This window comes from Anticarsia gemmatalis, chromosome 1 (genome assembly GCF_050436995.1).
Source record: "Anticarsia gemmatalis isolate Benzon Research Colony breed Stoneville strain chromosome 1, ilAntGemm2 primary, whole genome shotgun sequence".
In the NCBI taxonomy this organism is placed as follows: domain Eukaryota; kingdom Metazoa; phylum Arthropoda; class Insecta; order Lepidoptera; family Erebidae; genus Anticarsia; species Anticarsia gemmatalis.
In genome coordinates, this window is record NC_134745.1 from 13,901,379 (window position 1) to 13,929,191 (window position 27,813).

The 27,813-nt window shown below is 34.1% G+C and overlaps 4 protein-coding genes across 11 annotated transcripts in view; 2 read left to right on the top strand and 2 right to left on the bottom strand.

Moving 5' to 3' along the window:
• The window catches only part of ewg (DNA-binding protein Ewg), a 17,700-nt gene extending 10,213 nt beyond the window's left edge, over positions 1-7,487 (top strand). For 5 of the 6 annotated variants that reach the window (XM_076121148.1, XM_076121140.1, XM_076121186.1 and 2 more), the window contains 3 exons: positions 842-960; positions 3,962-4,099; positions 4,424-7,487. In XM_076121148.1, the coding sequence (XP_075977263.1) occupies positions 842-960; positions 3,962-4,099; positions 4,424-4,465 (299 nt within the window). In that variant the 3' untranslated portion in view covers positions 4,466-7,487. The remainder of the gene's footprint in view (positions 1-841; positions 961-3,961; positions 4,100-4,423) is intronic. The other variant, XM_076121156.1, reaches the window with a different exon arrangement.
• An 814-nt stretch (positions 7,488-8,301) lies between these two features.
• COX5A (Cytochrome c oxidase subunit 5A) lies at positions 8,302-10,207 on the bottom strand. Its single transcript, XM_076121252.1, has 2 exons — positions 9,987-10,207; positions 8,302-8,827 (listed from the first exon to the last, which is right to left on the bottom strand). The coding sequence occupies exons 1-2, from the start codon at positions 10,118-10,120 to the stop codon at positions 8,506-8,508; spliced, it is 456 nt and encodes a 151-aa protein (XP_075977367.1). The 5' UTR covers positions 10,121-10,207; the 3' UTR covers positions 8,302-8,505.
• Positions 10,208-10,791: 584 nt separating this feature from the next.
• On the bottom strand, positions 10,792-14,198 carry JMJD6 (Bifunctional arginine demethylase and lysyl-hydroxylase PSR). Its single transcript, XM_076121279.1, has 3 exons — positions 13,987-14,198; positions 11,596-12,299; positions 10,792-11,469 (listed from the first exon to the last, which is right to left on the bottom strand). Exons 1-3 carry the CDS (start codon positions 14,057-14,059, stop codon positions 11,086-11,088), a joined length of 1,161 nt encoding a protein of 386 aa, XP_075977394.1. The 5' UTR covers positions 14,060-14,198; the 3' UTR covers positions 10,792-11,085.
• A 263-nt stretch (positions 14,199-14,461) lies between these two features.
• The window catches only part of Klp10A (kinesin-like protein 10A), a 69,395-nt gene continuing 56,043 nt past the window's right edge, over positions 14,462-27,813 (top strand). For 2 of the 3 annotated variants that reach the window (XM_076121272.1, XM_076121268.1), the window contains exon 1: positions 14,473-14,897. In XM_076121272.1, coding sequence (XP_075977387.1) covers positions 14,837-14,897 — 61 coding nt within the window. In that variant the 5' untranslated portion in view covers positions 14,473-14,836. Of the gene's footprint in view, positions 14,898-27,813 lie in introns of all 3 variants that reach the window. The other variant, XM_076121261.1, reaches the window with a different exon arrangement.

Below are 27,813 nucleotides of genomic sequence, written 5' to 3' on the forward strand. Positions count from 1 at the left end.
CTCCCAAACATCACCAGATATTTTCAATAGTCACCCGTAATCTAGTAACGTATCTATCACAAAGCAGTAAATTCTTATATACCCTACCAAAAGTGATCGTACAGATTGTACAGGCATAATGATTAAGTAAAAAACATGGGCCACTATCGAATCCCTTGGTTTTATGGCTCGCTTAATGTCTTCTTTACACATTGGCTTAAAACTAGTAAACTCTGAGTATCCCACTGACTTGTATCCTTTGTCAGCTAGGCCGCAACCGAAAAGCCTTTGTTACAAGATGTTGCCATTTTTTACAAACTTCATTGAATGAAGAGGAAATTATACCTTAGAATAAATCACTCTGCTCAAGAGGACTATAAACAATTTGTGAGTTCTCATACAGTATTATTGACAGAACCAAATTTAACTAGGCTAGTGCTAAACTCAAAATTCTAAGTTTAATTTAACTTATGTTGGGAACCAAAACCTAATTACTTATTGAATTAAGATAAATATTGTCATTTTTGATTACCAAAGAAAGGCGATTGTAATCATATTTTTACCCGACTGAATCATTCAGTTCAAGCTTCTTTAATTATAGGATTATACTTTTATTGATTCATAATATAACGTCTTTTTCGACTAGAGGCAGAAAAGACCAAAGAACGTTACTAAATACGATCCCTTCAAACTTTCCTGGTCTCATTTCCTATACATTTTGTTTCACTATTAGACATAACTTGTTATACATTTCCACCAAGATAAACCTACCTGCAAATGAAAGACACCGGGCTTGAATAAGTGTAAATAAATCTATGAACATGAATATGTGCTGAGTATGTTGTTATACGTGTGTGTGCAGGCTACCCGGTGTCGGTGTCGGGCGTGATCACGGTGCCGGTGTCGGCGTCCGTGTACCAGTCCATGGTGGCGTCCATGCAGCAGCAGGACGGCGGCGTCTGCGTCACGCCGCTCGTGCAGGTGCGACACGTGCCGCTCCACACGAGCGCGCGCCTCAAGCGCCTCGCGCTCAATGCGTAGACTTTACTGCTTGTCGTCTAGTTCGTTTGAATTTTGTTTTGAATTTATGTGCTGTGTGGATTGGTTACTTTGTGTTTTGAAGCTATGTATACTATACTATGATTTAGCCATGACAAAGCATAGTTGCAAATCAGCAGTAGTTAGAACTGTAATACACGAGTCGAATAGACCGTAATTATCGTGAACTACTAAATATTTTAGTGATGAAACCTATGATAAAAGATAAGGTTTTCGAAGACAAAATAAAGCCCTTAACGGTGTTGTGAAACATCCTATGTGTCAATGTTGCCAAAAACTGACATTGGAAAAGAAGGTACATCTTGAAATAATGAGTCTTTTTATCCTCATAAATTAAATAAGTATTACAACACAAAGTAACTAATCTACTTGACATATAAAACTTGGCCTGAATTAGCTTAATTTGCTTGTATTATTATTTTGTGTTCTGTCCTTGTGTTTGCAAACCTTTAAAAAATATGTACATTTGTAAATGCTAGATATTGGATATGAAAGTATTTTATTCTTATTTACAAAAAGAATATATAGTTATAGTATATGGGTCGATTTTTCATCCGATAGCTTTATTCCCAGAATACTTAGTGTATACCAGTGATATCAGTCTACTAGTGGATCGTGGTACGTGGTATGAGGGATAATGAGATATAATTAACCGAGCGCAAGTGTTATAAGTAGGTGATGATTTTTTTCGACCACAGAAAGTCTAGGAAGTAAAGAGTAGATAATATAATTATAATTAAGGTTTCATCACGATACCCTTTACATATCCTATTTTTTTTTATATCCATTTAATAAAACAGTCTGATGATGAAAAATCGCCCATAAAAGTGAGTGCCATTGTTATGTTTGTGAGAGTATTGTGATATAAAATTATAGTAAAGATAATATATTATTTTATAGTGCGTTATAACACGATCTCCGCTAGTGAATGCTTCAGAAGCTAATTGAAATATTATGATTGCCAAAAATAACCCAAAGATAGGCTTTTACAAAAAATCAATATTTAAATATAGTAATTGAAAATACTATGTTCCTAATTTATCATATTATTTATAATAGAGCTTTCTTGATAGTCTAATTGAATGAATATTTAATATGTTGTAGTCAATTTTGTTCAGATGACCTAATCCTTTATTCTTGGAAAGAGGAGACCCTTGCCCAATAGTGGGACAAAAATGGGTTAAATTTATTTATTATGTATTTAAAACTTTAATAATAAATATGACAATAATTAGGACTTAAATGAATTTCCTTCTATAACGAGAAAAGGCTAATCCTTACAGTGGAACTGTACTGGGTTTGAATATTAAAGTATTGTGAAAAAATTGAGTATTAGTGTGTAAATGCTTTATTATAATTATCTTTGAAGACACCAAGAGTCATAATTCCCATACTTACTATATTTCAATAAAATTGAGAGGCTTTCATAAAAAAATATCCAAATTCGATAATTTTCTGTTAAAAATTTCATGTTTGACTTGCAATACCATTATTTATTGAACTATGACAGTCTAGAAATGTGCAATAGGTAATTATGTTACATATGCACTTAAATTGTTGATACAACATAATACAAATAATTAGTCGTATCATCAAAATGATAATACTTGGCCAACCAATAAGTTATTTAAAATAAAACAATGTTATTTTTCTATACAATTATATACTTATGTTGCGCATGAAGTGTTATGTTTTATAATTTTAATGTATGTTGACTCCTAATTAAATTTTATTTGTACATAACGACTGCCGAAACGATAACTATAAGAGAAAACAATAAGATTGTCTATTTATCAGTATTGCAATAATTCTGCCATAATATAATTTGCCAAAGATTGTATATTCGTGTCTATGACATGTTTAAATTGCTTGCATCCTATAGTTTAGTGTATTATTTTGTTATTGTGTTGTATCCTAGAATATGTATGGAGAAAAAACATTCTATATTATAACCCACAGTTTTAAAATAGCTATGGATAGTGATTTGGTCCATTTTATAAAAAAAAAACAGCTACATGTGTTATAGCAGTATCAATTTTTTGCGATATAAAAAGGGAGGGAATAGTTTCCAGTAAGGTACTAATACAGAGTGATTAATTACAGATAATTATTTTTTATCGTGCTTTCTCCATTCGTATTCTGAGCTACAATGTGTGAGCTTGATAAGTGATTGTACATTTGATTTGATTATGTTGTTTTCAGTTGATTATGTTTTGTTTGTGTCGTGCATCGTTTTGGAATTTAACGCAAATAATATGCAATCGTAAATTAGACACCAATTAAGTATTTTCTGAATTGATTTACTTTTGGCTCCCAATATTTTAATGTTTTGCCAAGTTACAAAAACTCGCTTTTACTATCCCGACCTTGCATATTCATCACAAATATTTTTTTATTTGTTACTAGTCTTTATTTTTAATACACCGTAAGATAAGCTCATATATTTTGCGTTAGATTCTAAAACTACTTTTTCTACGTGAGTGGGCGGTGCCCGGAGCTAATAAACGATATGAATGTAGTAGTATTGTTTTATTTGCACTGTTAGCTTGTTGTTATCACATAGTGTGTCTGCATGAAACTACAGGTGTGTATTTACGTTTTTATTTGTGTTATTTTATTTGGCTTGAGTTTTTTTTTTACGTTTTGAATTCGTAATTATAATTGTTTGTGATTTTTCCCAATTGTTACTTTGTTGCTATATGAAATGTTAAATTTTTCGTGTATTTATCCACCACTTTACTTATTAGCAGTTACATTTATCCTTTTTTGTGTCAAAAAATTTTAGCACACAATTTTTCAGTAAAAAGTTCTGTTTATATAATTTTCTGATCGCTTGCGCATACTCGTAAATCATCTTTCACCTAGTATAATGTTGGCAAGCTCGCGGGCCCTTAGCATTGACACTAGTAACTGTACTGTGAAGGTGGAACAGAACGGCGAGACGCTGGAGGCCATCTCCATGGGCGGCGGCGTGGCGCAGGTCATGCTGCAGGGCGGCGGCGAGGCGCAGGTGCTGCAGGTGCTCAGTCTCAAGGACGCCACCGTGCTCACCAAGGCCATGGTACGGACTAATGCCACTATTAATTGTAAAATGTAATTTAATGAGATCTTGAGTACTGTCAATAGTTGGCATACGGTTCAGACAAAACTGATTATATATTTTTTTATTTATATCAAAACCGTGCTAGTCGTCGAAAACATATTAATCTCTATTGTAAATATTCTTAAAACAGGTGTATCTGATTTTGTTCGTCCTTAGAAATATTATAATTCGTTGCCTCCTATATCTTAAGTCTTACAGAATTCAGGATATTCCATTCCAGACGCTCAAAATTAAATTTTTAATCAAACGATATTATAATTCCAAAATATGTTTGCTCCGCAGCAAGTGAAGTCGGAGCGTGACGCGGTGGTGGCGGACTCCTAGCTGCTAACTCTGGTGGCGTCGTCGCCGCCGCACGACGAGTGTCCGCCGCTGCTGGAGGAGCGCCGACACAACAAGTAGCACCACCCGACACACACACACACACACACATACACACAACAGATGCAAGAACAACATCAAGATACCGACTAAAAGACCTTTGTAATTGAGAGAGTATATTCAAAATTTATCACCAGGAATATGCAACGAAGTTAGGCAAGAACAATAAATGCTCGTTATAGAGCGTACTGCTCATTTCAGTCTATATTGTTAGACTGACATGTGTGTAGTACACTACACTGACAGCTTGTTATCAAGGTTTTGAAAAGGAAATCCTTTCGGTGGATTTATTCCTCGCACAGAAGCAATAGCTACTTTGCGTGTTTTGGTGGTAAACCAGCCTGTAAACGGGGTTTCCATTGCAAAAGATAAACGTATGAAATATGTAAATGTATGAATTAAAAATTACTTACATTTTTTACTAGACCACTTCTTGATAGTCTTGATGCTTTGTTATTGAAAGCATTACGTAAAGGTATATCTCAATGAGTTTGCAGTGGAAACCAAAAAATATACCTGGATTATACTTTTCAGCATAAATCGCATTTTGTATACAGATTGTACATTGACGTACATACGTTTTTATATATGAACACACTGTGTATTTATGTTGACTAGTGTTATTCAGGCGTGACTCTCTCTAAACTATTGTAAAAACGGTATTGATAACTGCGACTTTCTGTTCAATATTTTCGTCTAGAATAAAAATGGGAAGGAAAATATTGAATAGCTAAAGTTGCTGTTTGTGAATCGTATTTCAAAGTTGTGTTAGTGTTGTATGTTTAGTAAATCATATGCCATCAAAATATTGTTGTTTAACACATTCGGTATAAGTGCAGTTTACAATTTTACAGTAATTTTAGTACTATAATGTACTTGTTACAAAGTGCAATAAACTAATCAGTAATCAATACTTATGAAATAAAACTTGGGTTTTTACTAAGTCAATTACTGACGATACTCCAATTTTTACTATAGAATATAGGCCAGTTACAATTGCACTTATATCAAATGTAAACAGGGCTGTCTTTAGGTGAAAGGTACATCTATTATAATGATAATATTAAGTAATTTTCATCTAGGTAGCTAGGATAACAAATATACCTAGGTTTATATTACCGAAATGCTCACTATAACGTATAAACTTTTAGTGAACAATTTGGAGTCGGTAGTTGTATTTACACCCTGTATACTAAAGATAGCCCTGTGTAACGAACTGTATGGCAATGATTACATGACGCGATGTACCGAAGGCGCTCTTTCCGTAGTTTATAACTCGCTTGCAGACAATTGTAACAACTCTGTAACACATTATTTGCTTTATAACGCCCCTTTTTAAATGTAAATAATTACTGGTATAGTTCCTCCCTCCCTAATGATATCTGCCTGCACCGCGTTTTACGGACAAACATATCGCAGTTTTACGTGAATCGCGGTACAGGGGCGGTTGTGCTATAAATTTGTGATAGCTACTGTCGAAGCGATGCTTACAGCGCCATCGATCGCGCTGTCGGTGTCGCGGTTCAAGGACAGACGTCGAACAGAACAGTTACACATTGTCTGCTGGCTGTTTAGTCATAATACCGGCATTCGTATTCCGGTCGCGAATCGATCATTAGTTATTGTTATAGCCAAATGTTACTGCGATTCGTTCCTGTCAATGTTAAACTGTTCGCGAGTTTTTAGGTTGCTCGGTTCATCGATAATTTTAAGTCTAAATCAAAAATTGATTTAGACTTAGATTTATCGATGAACCAGGCAATAGTCAATATTCGCAAATAGGCTAATAGTCTACACGTAAAAGAATAGCTTGTAAATGAAGAGCGGAGCGTACTAGTCCCTCACTCGACGTGTTCTGGCGACTGTCGCACTTTGCTGATCGAATAGCAACAGTGCCAGTGATTACCGGATCACTTTAAATTATAGAAAATAAATTTACCATTAAAATAGGCTAACGATTCGCCATTAAATGGGATTTAAATTATTTAATTTAATCACGCGATTATAACTTATTAATTTATTGATATGAAAAATAAGACTAATTTATTTTAGATGCAAATCTTATGATGGGTGGGAACAGATTTGTGCAATATAATGCCAGCCGCGTTTATTTTGTATAGTCGATGTGCTGTGGCACGTAGTTGACGCAGTACGTGAGTACACACCACGGATCACACGTAGATTTAATATAATACGTAACGCGCGATACATTCCTCTAAGTATAGTGTTGCGAGTTTGTTGTGTATATTGTTGTTTTTTAGTTGAACCTTACGTTTGTTACGCCTACCTATTTATTATTTATTCTAGTCTAAACCGAGTCAAGGCAACGTATGCTAGTCCGAGTGAAGTATATTTAAGAACTTTACCAAAACTTTTCTATATGTAAGTTTTGTAAATTAAATGTAATTTAATTAATAGTCCACTGTAATGTAAATTGGTTGAAAGATGAATATTATAATTCCTGCGCAGGGTTACTACATAGGACGGTTAGTACTTATTATTGGTGTTTAAAATCTTATAAATGTATAGACTTATTTCGACTTTGTGATGTCTGTACGTTACTGGATGTAGATGGTTCATAGATAATATTGTCCAAAGTTTGACATTGGATTCTTTTCATAATAGAGCCTATGTTTGTAGTAGGCTTCTCAATATAATTCACGTTAAATTTAAGATTATAGTCGGGACTAATGAATAAGGTAGAGATCATAGAAAGTACAAAAGTGAAGAATTATTATTACCTGTGTACTAGAACCCTTTTATTTTTAAAAGACAAGAATCGAATAGTATTATTTATTTGTTTGATTTTGTTTATATTTTATTTTTGTTTATTTTACCAAAGACGTTTATGTTTTGTCCTCTATGATAGCATGATAAAGCACAATTTTGTTGTTAAGTACAATTTGTGATTGTAAATAATGGTATGACTGTGTGAATATGGCAATCATTAAAGTATTTACGTACATTTCCTTGTTTTATTCTATGTGCTATTTTTCCGGTTGGTGAAGGAACAGTAGGTACCTGTTTATTCAACATGTGGATTTTTAACTATCTGTGCTTCGTTTCGCTTTCAGAACTCCATTTTACGTCAATATCAGTCACCTTATCTTTAGTAAAGATATGCCTACGCAGATTAATTACTAGTCATCCCCTATTTATTCTTAGTAATCATAAAGGTAGGTACATGCCTGGCGTCCACTATCGACTGCCAATAGACTGTAACGGCATACCAAGGACGCCACGGAATAGTTCTAAAATTTTCAGATGCCTGCAATATTGTCGCCGCGCCTATTGAGACTAACGTTGCTGCGGTGATATTCTCAAGCCAGTCTAATAGCATACCTGAGCACTCCTCCCCGGCATTATTCTTTGTCAATCATTGTTCACCTGTGCATAGGAATAGCGAAGGACTTTCATATTTATCCTCATATGAGTACATATACATGCGTTATAATCTAATGGCAGCTGAGGTACTGACTTATGCGAGTAAGTTTCGCAGTTATAATATTGAATAGTAGGTTGAATAAGTTGAATTGAAATATTCAGTTGATGACTGATATGAGTTGGTGACAATGCACTAGTTACTAAATGAATAAGAGACTATAAAAAAGAAAATAAATATAACTGGTAACTTTCAGTCTCCTCCTTTATTTAAATAATACTATCCTACAAAAAGAAAATTATGTTAATGCAATAATTTTATTTAATTTTATGATAAATACAACATGTACTCAGAACTGACAAGGGATCACAAAAAGGTGTGATATAAAACATAGAAAAATGAAACGACACATTTAATATTCATATCATATCATATTCTTCTAATGTTTCACATACATTAGACAAAGCATGTCGATTGCTAGAATGCTGGTAAAGGAATATTTCTAATTGAAGGCATTGCTTCCACAATTAATTGTAAAATAAAAAGTCGACAACAAAACTATTATACAAATTCTCTACAGCTTAATTTGATAACGGCAACCTTACATGTCGTAAACATTCTGTAAAGCTAATTCTGGTTTGTCATAGCCAAGTTCCTCTGGCGTTTCAATGCCGAGCTCGGTTAACGTGGGCTTGATTTCCTGGATGATGTATGGGTAGATTTCATTCACTTTGGGGCCGCACTTGTCTTTGCACGCCTCGATGAACCTGACGGCGAGCGCGTAGTCGTTCACTCGCCTGCACGCGTGGAGCGCCGCCTTGATAATCTTTGGGTCCGGGACGAGGTCCATGCCGCACAGGTCGTTCATGCCTTTGCGAATTTCCCACCCATCGATGTCTTTCCTGTTGAAGAATGCTTCATATCTGGAATAGAAGATACATGTTCATTAATAAAATGTCTGGATAGAAAGATAATGGACAAGAAAGCTCTGGTAAGGTTAAAGCACAATAATAATTAATGTCAAGTTACAATATCAATCACATATTAGATGGGACTTTGTATATAGTACTAGCTATTAATTTCCTAAACTTAAAATAAGACTAATTTAAATTGCTCTTTCACTATTATTCTATTCTAGTTCTGTATAAAAAGAAAATTTTACAACCAATCTTGTCAAGTAGAACCAATTTTCGTTACACAATTGATTGACTTTCAAAATTTACTGCATGTTTCAAAGACTTCAAACCACATTATGACAGGTAAATTCATTGCTATCTAACTAATCACAGGTTAGTACTTTCATTTTGACATTTCAGTTTAATCATTGTATTACAATTCTTAACCTTTCCAGTAAGTCAATAGTATGAGCTTTGATAGAAAACAGTAATTAACTGCCAAGGATATGACACAAAAAGTTATTCTCATAGATTTTTTGCCCAAATATGGATTAAGTTGGTTTTTAATTTTCGTAAGAAGTCACTGCCATAATGTGTTTAATTTTGTGCCACACCTTTTTCTTCGACATAACTCTGAAAATAATTTGCTTACAAGCAATAATAACTTTTCAGTTCTGTTTCATAATAGTCTTGTATATTAGTATATCTTTCTATGAGTATGCTTATGTTCACAATTATCTGCTTGGCTTTGTGATAGAACTATCTGATAAAATTAAAATTATCATTATTCCATGGATAATACACAGAGGTAGTAAGTAGGGTATCACCAACAGTTATCTGACTCACTGACACTATGTTATATTAGAAGATAGTAAAAAATCAATAATTAGCAATGAGCATTTTTTCAGCACATTCTTTACACACTGATAACATAATTATATCACACCGGCTGTTATAACGATGCAGAAAAACATTGACATCAGGGAGGTTATCAATGGATATACCCAAAGATCTGTACTTCGTATAACATCCAATTAGAAAACGTAATCAATATTTTCTTATATCACAACTGCACGAAACAGAGTACAAAGTATTTGAACAGTCAAGAGTGCTGAAAACATTGATCTACCGACAAGATTATCACCATTTTCAGTTACATAACGTCAAATTTCCGACAAGGGCTAACCTGCAATCGAACTCTTCATCGGATTCGACAGGGCCACCATGCGCCCTTCGCACGGACACCGCGCTGACCCTCGCAGCCGGCACCAGGGACCTTTTCAGGACATTGGCCAATGCACCAGAAGCTGATTTCAGCATTTTGATCAGACGTTACACGGGGACTTTGGCAAGGATAACAAATGGCTGCTCTACCATAGACTATAAAAAACCTGCCAGTTCGTGAGCCTGACGTTCTTAGTGTTGTGCTGTTTATCGATTATGCGTCTATAGCCCATAAACGGATGCAGTTAATGGTATTGCTAAATCGATTTGTTAGTGACTAATTCATCAAATACTTCAAATTAGGTACCATGGAAAATGATAATTTATAAAAATGAAAAACAACTAAACTTCTATATTATCGTCTGTGTTTATTCTCTGAAGATAAAACAAGTACCACTTAACAAGATTTTATTGATATGGTATAAAGTTTTTATAGCTACTCCACTCCAGTTAGTCATAGCGTGGTGTTATATAGCCTTCCTCAATAAAAGGACTATCCAACACAAAAATACATTTTCTATTCGTACAAGTAGTTCCCGTAATTTGCGCGTTCAAATAAACAAACTCCTAAGGTTTATGTTACCTACTAATATAGATCTACCTACTGAACAAAAATCTGTACGTAATAGACATTATTCAGGAGGTTAACACTAACGTTATAATATTAACTCTTATTGCAAGCATATTATTAATATGCGATATCTAAACCTATGAGGATTTATAGGTAATTCTTGAAATATTTATTGGAGTTGAATGAAACAAGGAAATAACATGAGAAAGAAAATTTATTGTGTGCTTCTATATTTGCAGTATAATATTTTCTATTTACGTCAACATTTAAACTATGATTGTTTATGATAATACATTATTCATAAAGAATTGTGTTGTCAGTTAACAAAAGAAAAATATACCGTTTACTACGAAAACAACAAGTAAAAATTAGTTTATATTATGTCTAGTAATACAAAACAGGCTTACACTTATTGATATTTACTATTTGATAAAACCTCTTTAGTTGGTACTTATGATTTTCTAAGCAAGATATAAGGCGCTTTGGTCCTTTACATTTTTCTTCGTCTTTTCTTCTTGTGCGCGGTGATGCTCTCCTGGCCACTGTCGTCCTCGGAGCTGTCTGATGAGCTGCTGTCACTATCACTACTAGAAGTACTACTATTAGATGAACTGTCTGAGGCCACACCCGTGCCTTGACTTAAGTCCATGCTACTGGCAATTTTATATAAATCAGGTTCTTTGGTCTCCAATGTTTTAATCCATTTTTTGGAGAGTTTAGGGCGGCCGCGCACTGTCTTGTGCCACACGACCGGGAAATTGGTGCGGCTGCAGAAGTTTTGAGTGATGGCGACTGTTTCGTCTAGATTGAGAACGACGTGCCACCAGCCACCTGGTACGAACACAGTCTCGCCCGGCTTTTGGAGTATCTCCACCTGAAAATCATACAAATTAATTATTGTACAAAATGTTTAGTGTTACAACCTAGTAGTAATGTAATCTAAGTTCGCAATGCGAAGAGGGTGTCATTATTATGAGCTTGACATGTAATTTATACATACCGGTTTAAATTCTTTGGGCCAAGTTTCTTGTTGAGTCTTAGGATAAATAAGTGAAAACCATGTAATAGCTTCATCTCTTTGCTTCCCTCCCATTGCTCCAGTCACTTTGATCAACTCTCTAGGAGTCTGTGTTGGGAATAAACACCATCTCTTGTGACCAAACACCAGAGCATTCCAGGCACTTGTTCCTAGAGGATCTATATGAATGCCAGTGCCAGAACGCTGTGGTCCCATTACGAACCAGCGATATGGGGGTCGCCTCTCTTCTCCACAGTACTTGAACAAATCATCACGAAAATATTTAGGGATGTCATAATCTTCAAGAATTTTCTTTCTTCTTAGATGCTCGCCAAAACTGCTATCAAAAATATAAAGCGGACTGTCGTCAGTCGTTGTCCTCATGTATTCTACGTAATACTTCATTTTCATCTTAACACTGTAACCCTCATTGTCCTCGCCGCACTTAAACTTTTGGTTCCTATACTTTTTCGCTAGTCTATCTAAAGTCCACTTGTGGTTAGCCTTCCAGTTGGTCTGTACATTAGTTATAACTACAGGTTTGTATACTTTCTCATATTTCTCTATAAATTCAGCGGGTGACACCTCATTTTCACTTATTCTGTCTACGTTGTCCTTACATTTCATGAATTCATCAAAGTTACCGGCATATTTTAAAGCTGTCCATTGGTACTTGTCTGCTAATTCTGAAAACATAAAAAGAAGTCCATTAGATAATTGGTTCCAACACAATCTTTATCTAAATTATCTTGATTAGCTGCCCTAATCTGCTGCCAATGAAAATGATAAAGAGAATATTTTGATGTTATTGTGTAGACATTTGAGTTAGAATCAAACATTTTAAGTTAGGTTTGTTAATGAATTTTACCAATCTTAAATAGTATGACATTACTTAATACGATATGACCACATCAATAAACTATGAAAATACATCATGAATAAAGATTAAATAAATGACTATAATCTATTCATCTCTTGATAGGAAGGAATGAGTAGGAAAAATAAAATGATTTCCTTTTATTTTACAAGAATAATCCAGCCAAAATATTTTAAATTTGAGCTTGTATTGAATAAAGTGGCCTCTGTATTATAACATGCAGTACTCAATTTCTGCTACAACTTATAAATTCGGACATAAAATTAATCTTTTTTAAGCCAGTAGCTGTCTCAATACTGGTCATAGGTCTCCACCTAAATAAAAGAGGGGTGAGGCCTTGAGACCATCATGCTAGCCAAATTTTATCTAGATTATGATAATGCCTTGTTATAAAAATAGAAATGAGGTTAATGAGTGAGAAATATTTGGAAAGGCATGTGTTCATTGTGTGAAAGATATATTTGATAGTACTGTTGATAGGAGTAATTATTACTCTTTGGAATATCAAACTTGGGCTAATACAATGTTGTAATGAAAAGAGGATGCATTCTCTTTCTTGGATTCCTGCCTTTCTGAATAGTTAGAATGCAAAATCATTTATGTTTTTCATGCAGAATGTTTTTGCATTATAAGTTTTGATGTTGAAGTTATAAGAGCATTTGTCTGTTAAACTGTATTTTATGAGCTTAGGGCCCTAATTGCTTTCATGCGAAATAGCATAGAAGTTCATCACTCTTAGGATTTTACCTACAGAGTTAGTGTTGATATAGGTCAGGTATAGTGTACCCTAGTCTAAGTTTAAATTGCAAAGAATGTGTTTATCTATCCTTGAAATTTAATTCATTCAGTCCTTATTGGCAAAGTTTACTAACACCTTGATAGCCACTTTGAATATTCTATTACATCTAATATAATATCTTTGCTTAATGCTCCCCAAATTTAGGATTGATTCAGTATCATGTCAACTTGTGTGAATAATATTTAAAAAGACCAAGTGTTTGGGCTTATATTGTCTACATCACAAGTTCTCTAATTCTTGTACTTTCAGTTGAATATATTCAGTATCATTAAGTTTTTAATTGATGTAGTCGACTATATTTTCCGTAATAATCTATGTCTATGAACTATGAACATAGATAAATTAAACAATAGGTACTTAAGTGAAGTCATTCTATGACAGTCCTAAAGTCCGATAGTTACTTGACATAGTACCAGAAATCAAGAAGATGTATGTGAGAAGTGTTAACTAAATAATTAACGATCAATGCTATTCATCTGGAGGCCGCCGTGAATAGTAAATGCCACGCTTTCGAAGATCATTCTAGAATACCATAATTTACCATAAATACAACTGTATTGTGCTATTCACTATGTAAATTAACTCTCAAGGTTGGCGTAACACTTAAGAATTCTCATCCAAACATACAAAATAATGAAAAAACGCTCATTGTCGAAAGTGTGCCAATTACCATCGAGGTTTGGTACCGTACACTCACCGGGTCTCGCTTTCCTTTTAACTTCCTTGATACGCTTTTTGGCTTTATGAGACAGTTTGTACTCACTGTCCATTCTCTGTCTATTAAAAATATTAAATCCGAAATATTTAGATAATACGATACCTATTATAAATTATTAAATTGACTAATGAACGATAAAATAGCGAAGATTGACAGACAAATTGGTTGACATTATCGTTCAGCCTTGCTCAGTTGTCTATGGATCGTAGTGATGCTCAATCGATATACTAAGTGGATACACCTGAAATAGGTACCTTGATTGTGTATTGTTGTAAAAAAATACGCAAAATTAACATAAACAATGCATCTCTGGGCAAGTTATTAATAATTGAAACTGTTATGATTTTTACAAGTTCACAAAACAATAGTTACAATATTTTTGAGATACATATTGCTAATGTTGCATAGGAAAAAAAAGTAAATAACTTTTGAATGTTTTTCGCAGCTGGCAATAAAACATTTTCGTTTCGACGCATTGGCAGACTGATAATTTTAGAATTTCGCGTTTATAACCGAAATAATTTGAACATTTCTGGTTTTTTCAGTTTTTATTTACTTTTACAAATACAATTTTCAAATCAATCGCGTTTCCTTAAAAACTTATTATTTAAAGTGATTGATTTGACTCTTGTAGTGAAACAAATTTCAAACGTTCCAGTCTGAAGTGTGTAGCTAGCTCGATATAACTGTCAATCTGGGTGTAGAAATTTATTTTGTAATTTTCACCGGTTCTCATGTGTAATTTCTCAATGTGTTAGACTATTTTTGAACAAAGGTTCCTTGAGAAATAATGTTCTATAGTGTATGTGGTGCTTAAAATTGTGCGAAAATGGATGACGGTTCAATAAAGATTCAATCGGGAATCAACATCAACATAAAAAGAACAGATGGTAAGTGGTAACGTACCTGAAAAATCTACATTTGGCGTGTATTTTCACTTATTTTGTCGGTTGATGTGTGTTTGTCGGTGGCGCATAATGCTGCGGTCGATGACTTGAGGGCCCATATGATTCACTTGGAGTGGTCGTGAACTGCTTCGAGCTGTAGGCATTTACATTGGAGCGATTCAGTGTATCCGTTAGCCAATTATCAGATACAATATCACTCTAGAAAGTGAAAACGTAACATTGGTATAACAACCTATAATCGTTCTTAGAACATAAGTTGTTGAAGTAATTTGTCTCAGGATTTCACTGTGCTTTGCTTGTTCTAATAAGAGTATAAGTTTTATTAGAACAATAGGAACTTTCCCTTGCTTCAGTAGTTTAACTGATATTTTGTTCTGACTTATATGACCTCTTGTTATCAGGTATTATAAGTTTTGCAGTTGTTTGTTAGCTTAATAACAATTTTATTCATCCTTCAATTTGAATGTCTTGCCTAAACCAGTGATTTTTGTTATGTAAAAGTTTGTTCACAGTGGTTATCTTGTTGGTTTCCATGGTTTCTGCACTACATACCACAAACTTAGTTCTCATTTTTGTATGATTTCTTAGTAATTTATGAGTAAACAGTTTATTTATTCATATTTTCTACAATTTCCTCATAAACCTGCCAGTCCTTTTTAATTGTTATAGTGAGACCAAAAAGTTCTAATTTATTTATCTAAAAAAAATATGTTCTAAGTTTGTTGAATCCCACTTCCAATCCCAATTACATACTTTATTTTGAGTATTACAGTATTATCTTGATGATTCAAATTTATTTATTTATTAGTCATAAGTGCCAGATATTATTTCTTAGTATACTCATACATTCTCTTTTAAAAATGCCTAAAGTTGTCTCCAAAGTTAATTTTAAAAACCTACACAGAAAAGAAAAACTGGGGGATATATCAATGAGTATTTAAAAGTTAATAATTTATTTTTCAACGGAACACAGATCTTCTCGTATGACACAGAAATTATTCCATTCATAAGTTTGTTTATGAGTCAAAAAGGGAAATTTTATATGGGAAATTTTGCATTTATATCCCATCTAAAGTATGAGCCAATTGCTACCAAGTTCTGTATCGGGCCAGAGAACTCTTCAGTAACATATTAAATTAAAATCAAAATATAAGATTTGTATATTGAACAGATGATTTTATAACTGTGTAATTTGTTCTGTGTTTGTTTGCTATGAATAACTGTTAATTTTAGGTACATGTATTGCCATTATTATTTTTGACTCATAAGATAGAATGGTCTGGTACATTCTATAAGAATATTTTTTGATTGAATTCCTTATTTAGCTATCTTTTAGGTATTTATTTTTTCATTTACCTATATCTTTATTTATTATCATCTGTTACTTATAAATATTTTAGTCAGGATATCCTTTTGTAGACCCTTAAAAAAATTAAGTGTGTTAAATTAAACTTTTCATTTATAGTTTTCTGCTATAAACTTTTGTAAAGTATTTAAGAAAGGCAGTGTAGTTGGGGAGTTGTTTTAAATACAATGATGGCGTTGGGGCGGCGACTATGCGGCCTTGCGGCGCACCGCCATATACGGCACGACCGGCGCACGCGCCGACCACCGCGCGACACCGCCACGCGTATAACTCGATAATTACTTATTGTGGCGAATTTAATTTTTCAATTTACTCCTAAAATAGATAATATTTGCTTAATGTGGGTCATATAAGATCGCATCTTCTCACAGGGGCACGCAGAGACTAGAGAACGCCTCTTGGTACGATCCTTACGAACTTCCCCTGACTTATTTACATCCATATGTTTCGTCATAGGTATTTGTTTTTTAAGTTTTATAGTAATTAATGAGTATTATTATTATGAAGCCAAAAATATTTTTTTTTCTGAGTCACACACTCTATTGAAGTATTAGGGTATCAATGTCACTTATTTGGTTGATAACGGACTTCTCACGACCAACCTAAAGACAACGGAATTTAAAGACACCTTTTCTTTTGCCCATAAGTCTTCATTTTATTATCATGAGAAGTGTCATAGGTTATATTTATTCTATCGGACTGTCTCTTAAAGCATCTAATTTATAATAATACTAGCTGACCCGCGCAACTTTGTTTGCGTGTATCCCGCTACTTCGACAAATACAGTCAACGCACCAACACATATTGGATACTAATTTTCAATTCACAATAACTTCTCTTTCCCTTAACCGCGTTTAAAATATTAAATTTTTTTGGTTTCTGTGACTCTTCTTTGATCGCCCCCCCTATCAGTTTTTGGAAAAAATATTTAAGTAATGTACAGATTTTTTTTGTCTTATATGTATAGATCAAAGTCGCCGGCCGATCACGGTATCACGGTACGGGCCGGTCGATCGCGGCCGGCCCGTACCGTGCCGCAATACTAATATCATGATATCTCCTAAACTATATGTCTAAATAACACACTGTAAACTGCAAAAATAATCTAAATTAAATGCTCGTGATGATGAATTTACTTATTTTGATAAGGATATATGTATTATTGGTTATATCACCAGTTAAACATCACCCAACGAATTAAATGTTTTTTTAATACAGAAAAGTAGTTTTTGTGACTTAAATAAAAAAGCTGGATATATGTCATTGCGGACTTTTTTGTAGAACTAATAAAGACCAATGTTTTTGCTATACATTGTTCTTACTTGTATCCAACGGTATAAGCGGCGCACGCACAAATGCAATCTTCAATTAGATTTTTTTTCTGACTTCTTGGACATAAATCGCTATAACTCAGCTAATATAGTTTTAATGTATTTCAATTATATATAAAAACCTGTCGGAGAAAATACTCTTTCTATTAGTGAAAACCGCATCAAAATCCGTTGCGTAGTTTTAAAGTTTTATGCATACGAAGGGACTACAGACAAAATGGGCGACTTTGTTTTATACTATGTAGTGATGTAGGTCGAACAAACGTTGTTATTCAGTGACCAATTCCTAGTGTGGGTGTTGGCGCCAATCGCAGTTACCTCGACTCTTCCATTTTGGTTTAAATACGATTTATATCTTTGATTCTTGTCTTTGACTAGGAAATTTGCGGCTTTCAATAGATTGTTGAATTCTGTGGAAATCTACCGTACACACGTTATACAATATCCTAATGTACTAGGTTTTTTCTATATTGATATAGATATCTTCATTAAACTCTAAAGAAAGTTTCGTATCATTTAACCAGATTTTGAAACAAAAAAAATATCATTTAACTTCCTTTATTATAGACCCGTGTTGTCTAAATATTGTTTAAAAAAATTAGGGAAAATAGCAAAAAGACTTATTTTCCTCCAGGTTCAGTAGATTTGCACAAAAATTTCATTTCCTGTTTAATTTAGCGATAAGTCGATATCCCGCCATGACATGGCTGTCCGAATGCGGCGAGCGTGCTGCATGCGGCACAGGAAACCATCAATACAGCCAGTGCCACGCATGGCAATAAATAGACAAGGTTACGAGTTACGGACAGATAGTTCAAAGATGATTTCTGAACGTATTGTTGTTTCAGAACGTTTTTGAAAGGGCCTTGTTTTTCATCTTCTTAAAATAAATAATCATAACGGTCTGCTGAAGATGAAAAAGTAACGTCGAGCCATTATGACGAGATAAAGTTGCAGAGGAATTAACTTCTAATATATTTTTTAGTTCAGAGATTATCAGTTTTCATCTTTAAGTGTAATATTGAACGAACGACTAACCAGTCTAGGCTTTGATTGAGTAATAAAATGTTTTTAACTTTCGCATTTAACTATTACGTAAATTTTCAGTAACTTTCAGCTGAAAGCAAAAGCAGGCCGTTTCGCCGATTGGCTATTTTGGGGAAATAATGCTGTTAAAATTTTAATACGCGGGTCGGCAATCGTTTGGCTTTTGCACATGTTCGTGCGAGCACGCTTCCTGGTCGAGCGTCGCCCACTCCGCTGTACAAGGTTACGCCATCGATCTGAGGGCCCCTAGTTCTGTTTATGGTCGATCTGAACGTCTGGTTATAGTTATTTTTTATTTTTATAAAAGGAAATACGACAGATGAAAGAGAGAATTAAAAAAGACAGCAAAACGGCTCCATTTTATACTAGCCGTCACTGACTGTCTTTCTTTCAATTGCACATTCCTTATTTTACAAACCAAATAAGAAATTAAAATTAAAAGTCAACAGAGACAATAGAAAATGTTCGAGTTAATTAATATGCTTCTTCTTTATTAGGAGTTCAATCTCGTACAAGAAAACAGCTAACCGTTCACTGTGTAAATTACTTCGTTTAATGAAAGCCTTCATTTCTCTCTTTAAACATTCATTCAAGACTGTTCTTTGCCTATGCCCTTTCTATAACATCAAAGAAGAAAGCTACTGCCTTTTGACTTTAGAAAAAAAATATTGGTCCTAACGAATTCAAAATCAGAATAGAAAAAAAAGTATTATGGCCAGTTCAGGCGATTCTATACTTAACTTATTTTTATCGATTTAAAGTTTGACTTTGCGAGTAAAAATTAATTCGTTATGACGGAATTTTATGAACATATCTGCAGATACAAAATAACCTATCAAGGTCTGTGCATGGTACGCGTGGCGCAAACAAGTGGTGACTCACTGTGAACGGCTTCCCTCGCTCAGCGCTGACCGACATACGAAATAAGAAACTCGACGTAACAGTACTGTGGACGTTTTTTGTACATACTGATTGATATTATAAAGCAATTTGAACTTGTATGTACTAAAGATCATTTTTGTCTTATAAGAGACTATTTCTTTGCCCCTTATTTGGTTACTTTACAGTGGCGGTTTATTTCCTATCGGAGTTAATGAAACTTGAAAGCTGTTAAGTGTACAAATAAATGCATCAACGTCTAAATACTTTATATGACTTTTAAGTACAATCATCGCACAAAATGCAATAAAGTCGGAATTTACTGCAAAATAAACTTCAACAATGATATTAACACTTAGAAATAAATGTTGAGAAAACAGTGTTTATTATATCAAGCCGTGACTGTAACACAATTTATAACGGTTACGATCCTTACTAAATCTAGGTTTATTTTGAGATGAAGTTTATTATACAATGTATAGATGTGTCTCGGAATTGAACTCGCAATCATTTAATCCGGTTGCCGTGGATCAAGTAATGTCAAGACTCTCCTAAAACGTGGCTAATTCTTTTTGTATATGATATACCTACTTACAAAAAGAATTATTAAAATCGGTCTAGTAATTCCTTAGATTAACGTGTTCAAATAAACAAAGAAACTCTTCAGCTTTGTAGTAAAAGATTTAGATGACGTTCCACTTTATCGTGACTCATCTAAAGTTAGGCATCAAAAGAGAGTCTTTCTCTACACGTGCCAGTTTTTGTAGCAATTGCGGAAGCGAATAGGCGTAAATACTATGTCGTATATAAGTCGTATTACTGGTATTATTCACTTGAAGTAATAAATGTTATTGTAGACGTGGTACGTTACGTGTGGGTGTTAGTTTTGTAGTATTGTCTTATTATACTGAGTGCACGCTATTCAATCTGACTTTACGAATAATATTTTATGTTAGGTGACATGTTTTGACTGAGAACTGAAGGTGCAAAGATTTAACACGGTTCTATTGTAATCGATTACAGCCTACGAGTGGACGACGCACGGATTACTTTGTTTATAAATCAATATTGCTCAAATAGGTATAATAAAATTTAAAGAATATTGACATCGAGGCAATGCATTTCAATGCAAGTACCTAGTAAAGGAACGAAATAATAAGACAGAGTCAGAACACTATTTATATTCTTTTTTAGGATGTTGACTGCTGAATTTTAACATTTGTTCCGTGTGTATAAATTCAATATTAGTTTTAATAGATTAAACGATCTTACACGTGTCTGCATCGTAAAATTATCATACTTCCCCCATGAATATAAGACTAGATTGCTAATGAAGTCTGGAAGATCGCAATTTGCAATAACGCCGGTTTTCTAAGAACTTATCTAGACGTGTAACTACGTAACCAATCAGGAAAACATAGATTTTATAATAACAAAGAAATTCCAAGGCGTTCAAGTTTCCTCGTATATCATAAACTAGTTGGTTCAGTAATATTACGTACGTTGCGTGGGCGATATTGTCCTGCGCTCGCTCTAATTAGAAGGCTCGTGGCGAAACGATACCGACCAACGGATTACGCACGCTAATTCACGAATTTTGTTTACTTGTAGTGCCCTCATTTCGCACCAAAAGCTTTAGCTAGACAGGTTTAACTATACGAATAGGGAAATTAATATCCAGTCTTTCATTTCATGATTGACGTTGTATTTCATTCGAATGATAAATTAGGTCAGTATCAATCCATTTCGATCGTTGCCATTTTGCCAAGTGTATAGTTGAAATCAGATTTTTAATAATAAGCTGTCCTACAGTCTTATTTACTTGCCCATATTTTCACCATGATATGGTTTCGTTTACTACGATCTAGGGAAAGTTTCTGCAGCAATATTAGGCGATATTATCCCGTCTCATAAACACCCAATTTATATGTGGACCCGCATACTCAGTGACAACTCAATTATAATCCGGAACTTGTTTATCTACCAAAATGTTTGCTAAGATTTCCTACTTAAAGTTTCACTAGATATCTCAACAATAAAATGCACGCTTCACGGATCGACTAATTGCGTTTCGTTCCGTTAATAAATTGCAGTATTGATTAAAATCCCACTTTCGATTTTACATCTGATGTCATTAGTTGTTCGTGTAGGTGTTGCTACTATTGTAGGAGCTAATAAACATATGACTTTTTATCGAGTCTCAGGCGTTGTCCTAGTAGCCTAGAGAGTTGCAATAAACAATTCGCCAAAAGCTTTCAGAATCCCACACGACAAACCGGATTTTAGGAAGACTAAATTTATTGCCGATATAACGAATCTTAGATCTTAATTTAGCATCCAACTTAATTAAACGATATCTAATTAAGTAAAAGATAGAGAGCGAGAATAATGTCTACCTTTAAAACTAATTTTGTTAGAAAGTAACACAGTATTTCTAATCGATAATCAATCTGGTGGGTGGTAATTCAGGACGAGGTCCGTTTTAGGTCAAAAGAACTAGAAATAAAGCCAGTTTTGTTCATTGTACGAAGAACTCAAGTAAAACTAGATCGACAAACATTTGTTCACTTTGTCGGTAAAGCTTTTGTAAATATTTGTACGACGAAGTGCTTGATTTTACGAATGTAGAGAAACTAAAACCAGTGTTTTCATTATTTATTGAGTGTTGTGATTGTATAGAAATTGAATGATGATGGAATAAAATTGTGGTTTAGAACCAAGAAAGTAGAAATAAGATGTTGCTTTATTGAGTAACGGGTGTATGAAAAACGAATATGATTTATGGCATAGCTAGAAATCTTGAAAGAAGTATAGGCATAAGTTTAGCCAGTATATTATGTAGAAGACCTAATAGTTTCTGCCAATATTCAAAGTGAAACAAACTACTGATGTGATTAATGTCGCTCTTTAGAACTGTCTGAGCTAACTTTCAAAAGCGTCTGAACTATTTGACCAACTAATCGATCTTTGAAACTTTCCTGAGTGCTTGCTAAGAGCCTAGACTATTGGTATTTTGGTCGCGTTGGACTAAAAGTAACTTTCTGTTTAAGTAGTTGACTTGTGGTTTGGAATTTATGCCTTTCTGTGTAGATTTATCGTCAGAAATACGTTGGTAATGTGACCGGTATATGGTAATACACTCGTCTCTTGTTATATGGGACTAACATAGTAAATGACTGAGAACATTTGAGACCTCTACGTACATTTTCAGGTTTAATAGTCGTGACATGATTAAAAAAAACAATAAAATACCACAACAATAAAGGAAATTAAAGGACCGATCGCATTTCAATAGTCTGTATATACAAAGAGATTCTTGGACCTAACAAAAAGATGCGCTTATTTCATTATTCGTTGGTAACTTTCTCTCAAGACTGCTTGTATTATTATATTAAAATAAAAAATACGGAACACGTAGAGCGGTTTTGCGGTAATAAGTCGGTATTTTATTAGATCTGCGGCTGTTCTCTTATTGTGCCTTGCGGCTTTCTTCCGACATCATCTGGTATTTGATATCTAGTTTCTATAACATCGCTTTTTTAAAGCCGCGAAGCTACTTATATCTAGCCTATTTGGTTATCATTTCCTTGGAACTTTAGATTCCCAAACTTTATTTCAGAAAAACGTATCGAATTATGCACTATGCAACTAATGTATAGTTAAAGATACTACTGTTTACAAACTTGAGATTATAGTGACATAATATCGACTACACCATTAGCACTGCAGATATCCATAATTCTGCTAAACTTCCACATTCGTTCAAGGAAACACGTTTGGGACTCATCCAAGTTTTCCTGACAATTGAAACAATTGTAGATATTTCGACTGTATAGGTTATTTTCTTAAGCATTCGATGGCCATTTCAAGAGTTAACCTTCGACTCCCACGTGCACCGTTATTGGATGCTTGTGGCCATTGAAGAGCAGTACTTAGCCATTGCTTTGTCAATATGGTCCCTAGTTTTGGGATCTTTCGAGTGGTATATCAACTTTTTATCAATTTCTTACTCTTTATATGCAATTTTGGTAAGAATTTCTTTATAAGTAGTATTTTAATTGGTCACTTTCTCACGGCTGGACACGAATATTTTTGCTAAACGCACCTACTTATCTTGCTTGAAGTTATCGTCGAAAAACTCTTAGCTTTGTAGATTTCTTCACGATTATTTCTGTTTTAGTTACGACAAATTCTTAAATTTGTAAGGAGTTCCTCCCAATCTCTCGAATTGTAAAAGGTATGTGCTATATGAATCGTAACTGACCTACAAGGTCGAAGACAGATCGCTTCAATATGACGATATACAAATGGCATTCAGTCATTTCAAATGCTAACTGACTCCATTATATTGGATTGCTCGCTTGATATTCAAATATTACTAATATCTTGGATATTTATTGTAAATTAACTTGGTATTAGGTTTATTGCACTGTTGCGTGTTATCTTCAACTAACAAAAAATATGATGCTATTTATTTCTTAGTTAACAGTCTATTAAACTGACTTATTGTGTCCATCATATCAGTTACATTGTCAATTAGTCGTTGCTCTAAAAATATTTGTCTAATTAGCAGGCATGGATTCTCTTTACGAAATTCCGTTTGAATTTCAAATTGCATGCGTTGATAGTTCTTTGCTCCTTCCCATCTTCAAGAGGAAGTTCCTACAATCTAGATCTAATATTAGGTGTTCATCCACACATGTGACGTATCTAGACTGGAGTTCATTGACACTTGAGTCGTTATCCTCAATTGGCTGAAGCCGTTTGCTGGAACAATTATCATCTTGTGGACTTCTGTCGTTCTATTTATTGGTGTTGAATCATCGTTTTTCTTCTCGTTAGCGAGATTTATTTGTTGCGAAGTATTTTGAGACGTTGAGATTAATTGCGCTGCGATTGTTCTGTAGGAATGGAATGGTTTTTCGTAGAATTTTACGGTGACATATTTATGAATATGAGATCACAAAAAGGATTGAGAATTAAAGCTTTGATTTGAATCAGTTTTGGCACAGTTTTATTAATGTTTTAACGTGTATGTGTTTCTTTTTAGATAAATTTTCATTTACCTTTCATATTACTCCTCATTTTCAAAATGAAACGAGGTAGAACTAATTCAATCTCGCAGTACCCTCATACATTTGATCTCGGAGAGCCTTTCTAGGACATGATTCAATTACACAAAGCTTGGCATCTCGTGGCTCGAATCGTCTGAGGGTTTTGCAAGGCTCTGCTAGTGTAGGTGTAGTGTGGGCGCCGCGGTGGTTCCGTCTACTGATGTCATCGTGGCCTCTCGACTGACGAACTTGGTGCCCATAACTCGTAGTTTAAATTAAAAGTTGTTCGTTTTTTTATTGACTTTCGATACTTGTGTAACACTCGATGATGCTTGCGTTAAAGCAGCCAAATGTGGAATAATAAGATTTTTTCGTAATTGGTTCAGGATTTAGTATAGAGATATGAAAAGTGAATGGTAACGCTGCATCGTGCCAAGATTTTATGCTAATTATAATAAAAACAAAGGTTCTAGTGTCCATATCTTTTGTAAAATTGGGCTAGGAACTAGGAATATTATTATGAAATATAAAATGGAACTACCCGACTATATTTTCAGCTTATGGAGCTTTTGAAGACTATCTCAGTAGGATTATTACGTAATTTTGCTCTTATCCTCTGTAAAGCTAAGCTGAAAGTTAACTATTTTTTTTGGAGCCGTTCCAACGTCGGATATTGCTTTAAGAGCTAGTTTCAAGTTACTTCAGGATAAATGTTACGGATTTCGGATCTATTGTTGATTTAACACTCACGCGTTTTGATTGAGATTCTAGCAATGTTAAGCGTTATAGTGCGTTTTTACTGCTAATATAAGGTGATTTTAGAATATTAAAGTTTATACGGCTGTGACGTTGTACTCTGGCAAGTCAATGGAGTGGTGGTCCTTTTTATTATCCTAAGAGTCTGATCTAAGACAGTACCTAAACCGTTACAGTACATAGAAAAACCTACATCCTTTAATAAAAATAATGGATTAAAAAGGGAATTTGTTCCTAATCGAACAATAACTTCTGAAGTCGCAGTTTCATATTTCGATTACTATCGAGCTGTCAAGAAAGCGTTCATAATACAATTGAACAGATATCTTTGTAATCGATCGCTTTAAAGATACAACATTTCGACATCTCATTATGGACCATTTATATCAGCTTATTCGGATATTCAGATTATTCTGCCATTTAAGCTTGATTGGCTAATTTATATTTGACGGTTTACTGCGATTTCGTATCGACTATACGTTTTTTTGGTTTATTTATTACCTTGTAAGCTTGAAACTTATCTTTTATGTTCAGGGTTAAGCATAAATATTTTCTTTTTGACGCCCCGGATTTCGATTACATTTAGTGTTGTGAATTTCGTCATTTTTCGCAAGCACATATTTTTCAATTTTTTTTTACTTATCCTGTCTCATTGGCGGGCAGATCTCTCTCCTCATACTACTCCACCGGTTTCTATCCTTAGCCATTTCACCGAATCCAACTCACACTTGACCGGTTTTTATTTTTCTGCAATATAGTACTCTGTAATTAGTTTTTAGTAAGATATTTTGATTGTGCTCGATCGTTCCGACATTCCTATCTTCCTATCACAAAGATCTAACAATACGAAATTGTGAGAGTTTGAGGAAAAAGCTACCAACGAAAGTCCATTATTCGTTTCTCGATTTATGTATACAATATTCAGTCGTGTTTTCCATTTCAGCTGTCTACTAATATTAATAGATCATATCAAACGGATCAATACTCTACATTCAATGCCAGCGGTTTTCATTTCATTTCTATTTTTGTTACGTGACGCCATGTCAATATGAAACAGCTTTTTGATATGTCGACTATGTTATTTTATAGTATGGATTGCACACGATTTATAAGTATAGGTTAAAAGCTATGGAGTCACGAATTCACGATCCCCGGCTCATGTCACACGATGTGTATTGTCTAGTGAATATTTTGAATTTACAACAGTTGTAAAGCTACGTCAAAGACCTTTGCTATATGGTATCAATACTGTACTCACCACTCTTCACTAGTGATAAATAATGAATCTATAACTAAGCCTAAGCCGTATTTTACATTAGTAGATTTTGGTCCATTATAGGACCGCAGTTGCTAAGGTTAAAGGATGGAAACAAACATTTCCTTTGTGATAACTGTCGTTGAAGGACCGCTATTATCGGACCCGTAGTTTCTAAAATAAACCCAGTAAAGCAGTCTCTAGCTCTATATTTAGTAATTTTAATAAAGAAGCAACAAAAGGCTCCTCGACAGAGTTTTTATACAATACCGTAATCTTGAAGTCCTTGGAAAACCAATTTCATTTTCTAGGAAAGCGTCCTGAACTCTCCTTTCAATGTAAGATTTATAGACTTATATTGAAGATAAGCTTGGTTTACTGGAATATTGTGGATGTAATGCATCGAAGCTCTTTTCCACAGTTCTATTCAATACTGAAGTTTTATAAAGTTAAAAACTGATTTTAAAAAGTACAAATGTTCACTTTAATTCAATGGAACACCGTGAGAAAACCTTGCGTATCTCGGTTTTTATCAAATAGATCTTAAAGTAATGCACAGTTTTCTTTGGAGGGACACCCTTGCAAAGCAGTGGGAGAGTGATAAATATAATATTTTTTTATTCAGATCTCCAAATCTTAGGTTTAAACTTATCGGAAATTAGTCACTATCTACAAATAACTTGAACTTGTATCAACACGAAGAACATCTTATCAAATTACCGAAGGGTTCAATGTGTGTCTTAATTTTACGATGCTACTGACATTCCGACCTTGTCATAATTCATGTTATATTACCTTTTATCTGCGCCCATCTATGCGGATCTTCGCAGCAATCTTTATCAGATGTTTGTAGTGAATTAATACACCTCATACTGTGTCATGGTCGACAGTAATATGTGCTATTTACACAGTAATAACACTTTTTTCCTTCTTTTGATTTGTAGTAGGATTTTTTGCTTGTGTTAGTTTGATTTATTGCATAGAAGTTGTGGCAAGTTGTAGGCTCGCTCCTGATTTTCATGGAATTAACTTTGTTGATCGCGAAATGTACCTAATGTGTAATAACAGGCGTGATATTATGTATGTTAGTATATTGTGGCTTTATAAATAACAAATTGAGTTTTGAAATGCTTTTTTCCTTTTGGGTTACGCGTTAAATACTTTATGCAGGCCGTGTAAGGGATTTGAACTCTACCTAATGATTTTGTGT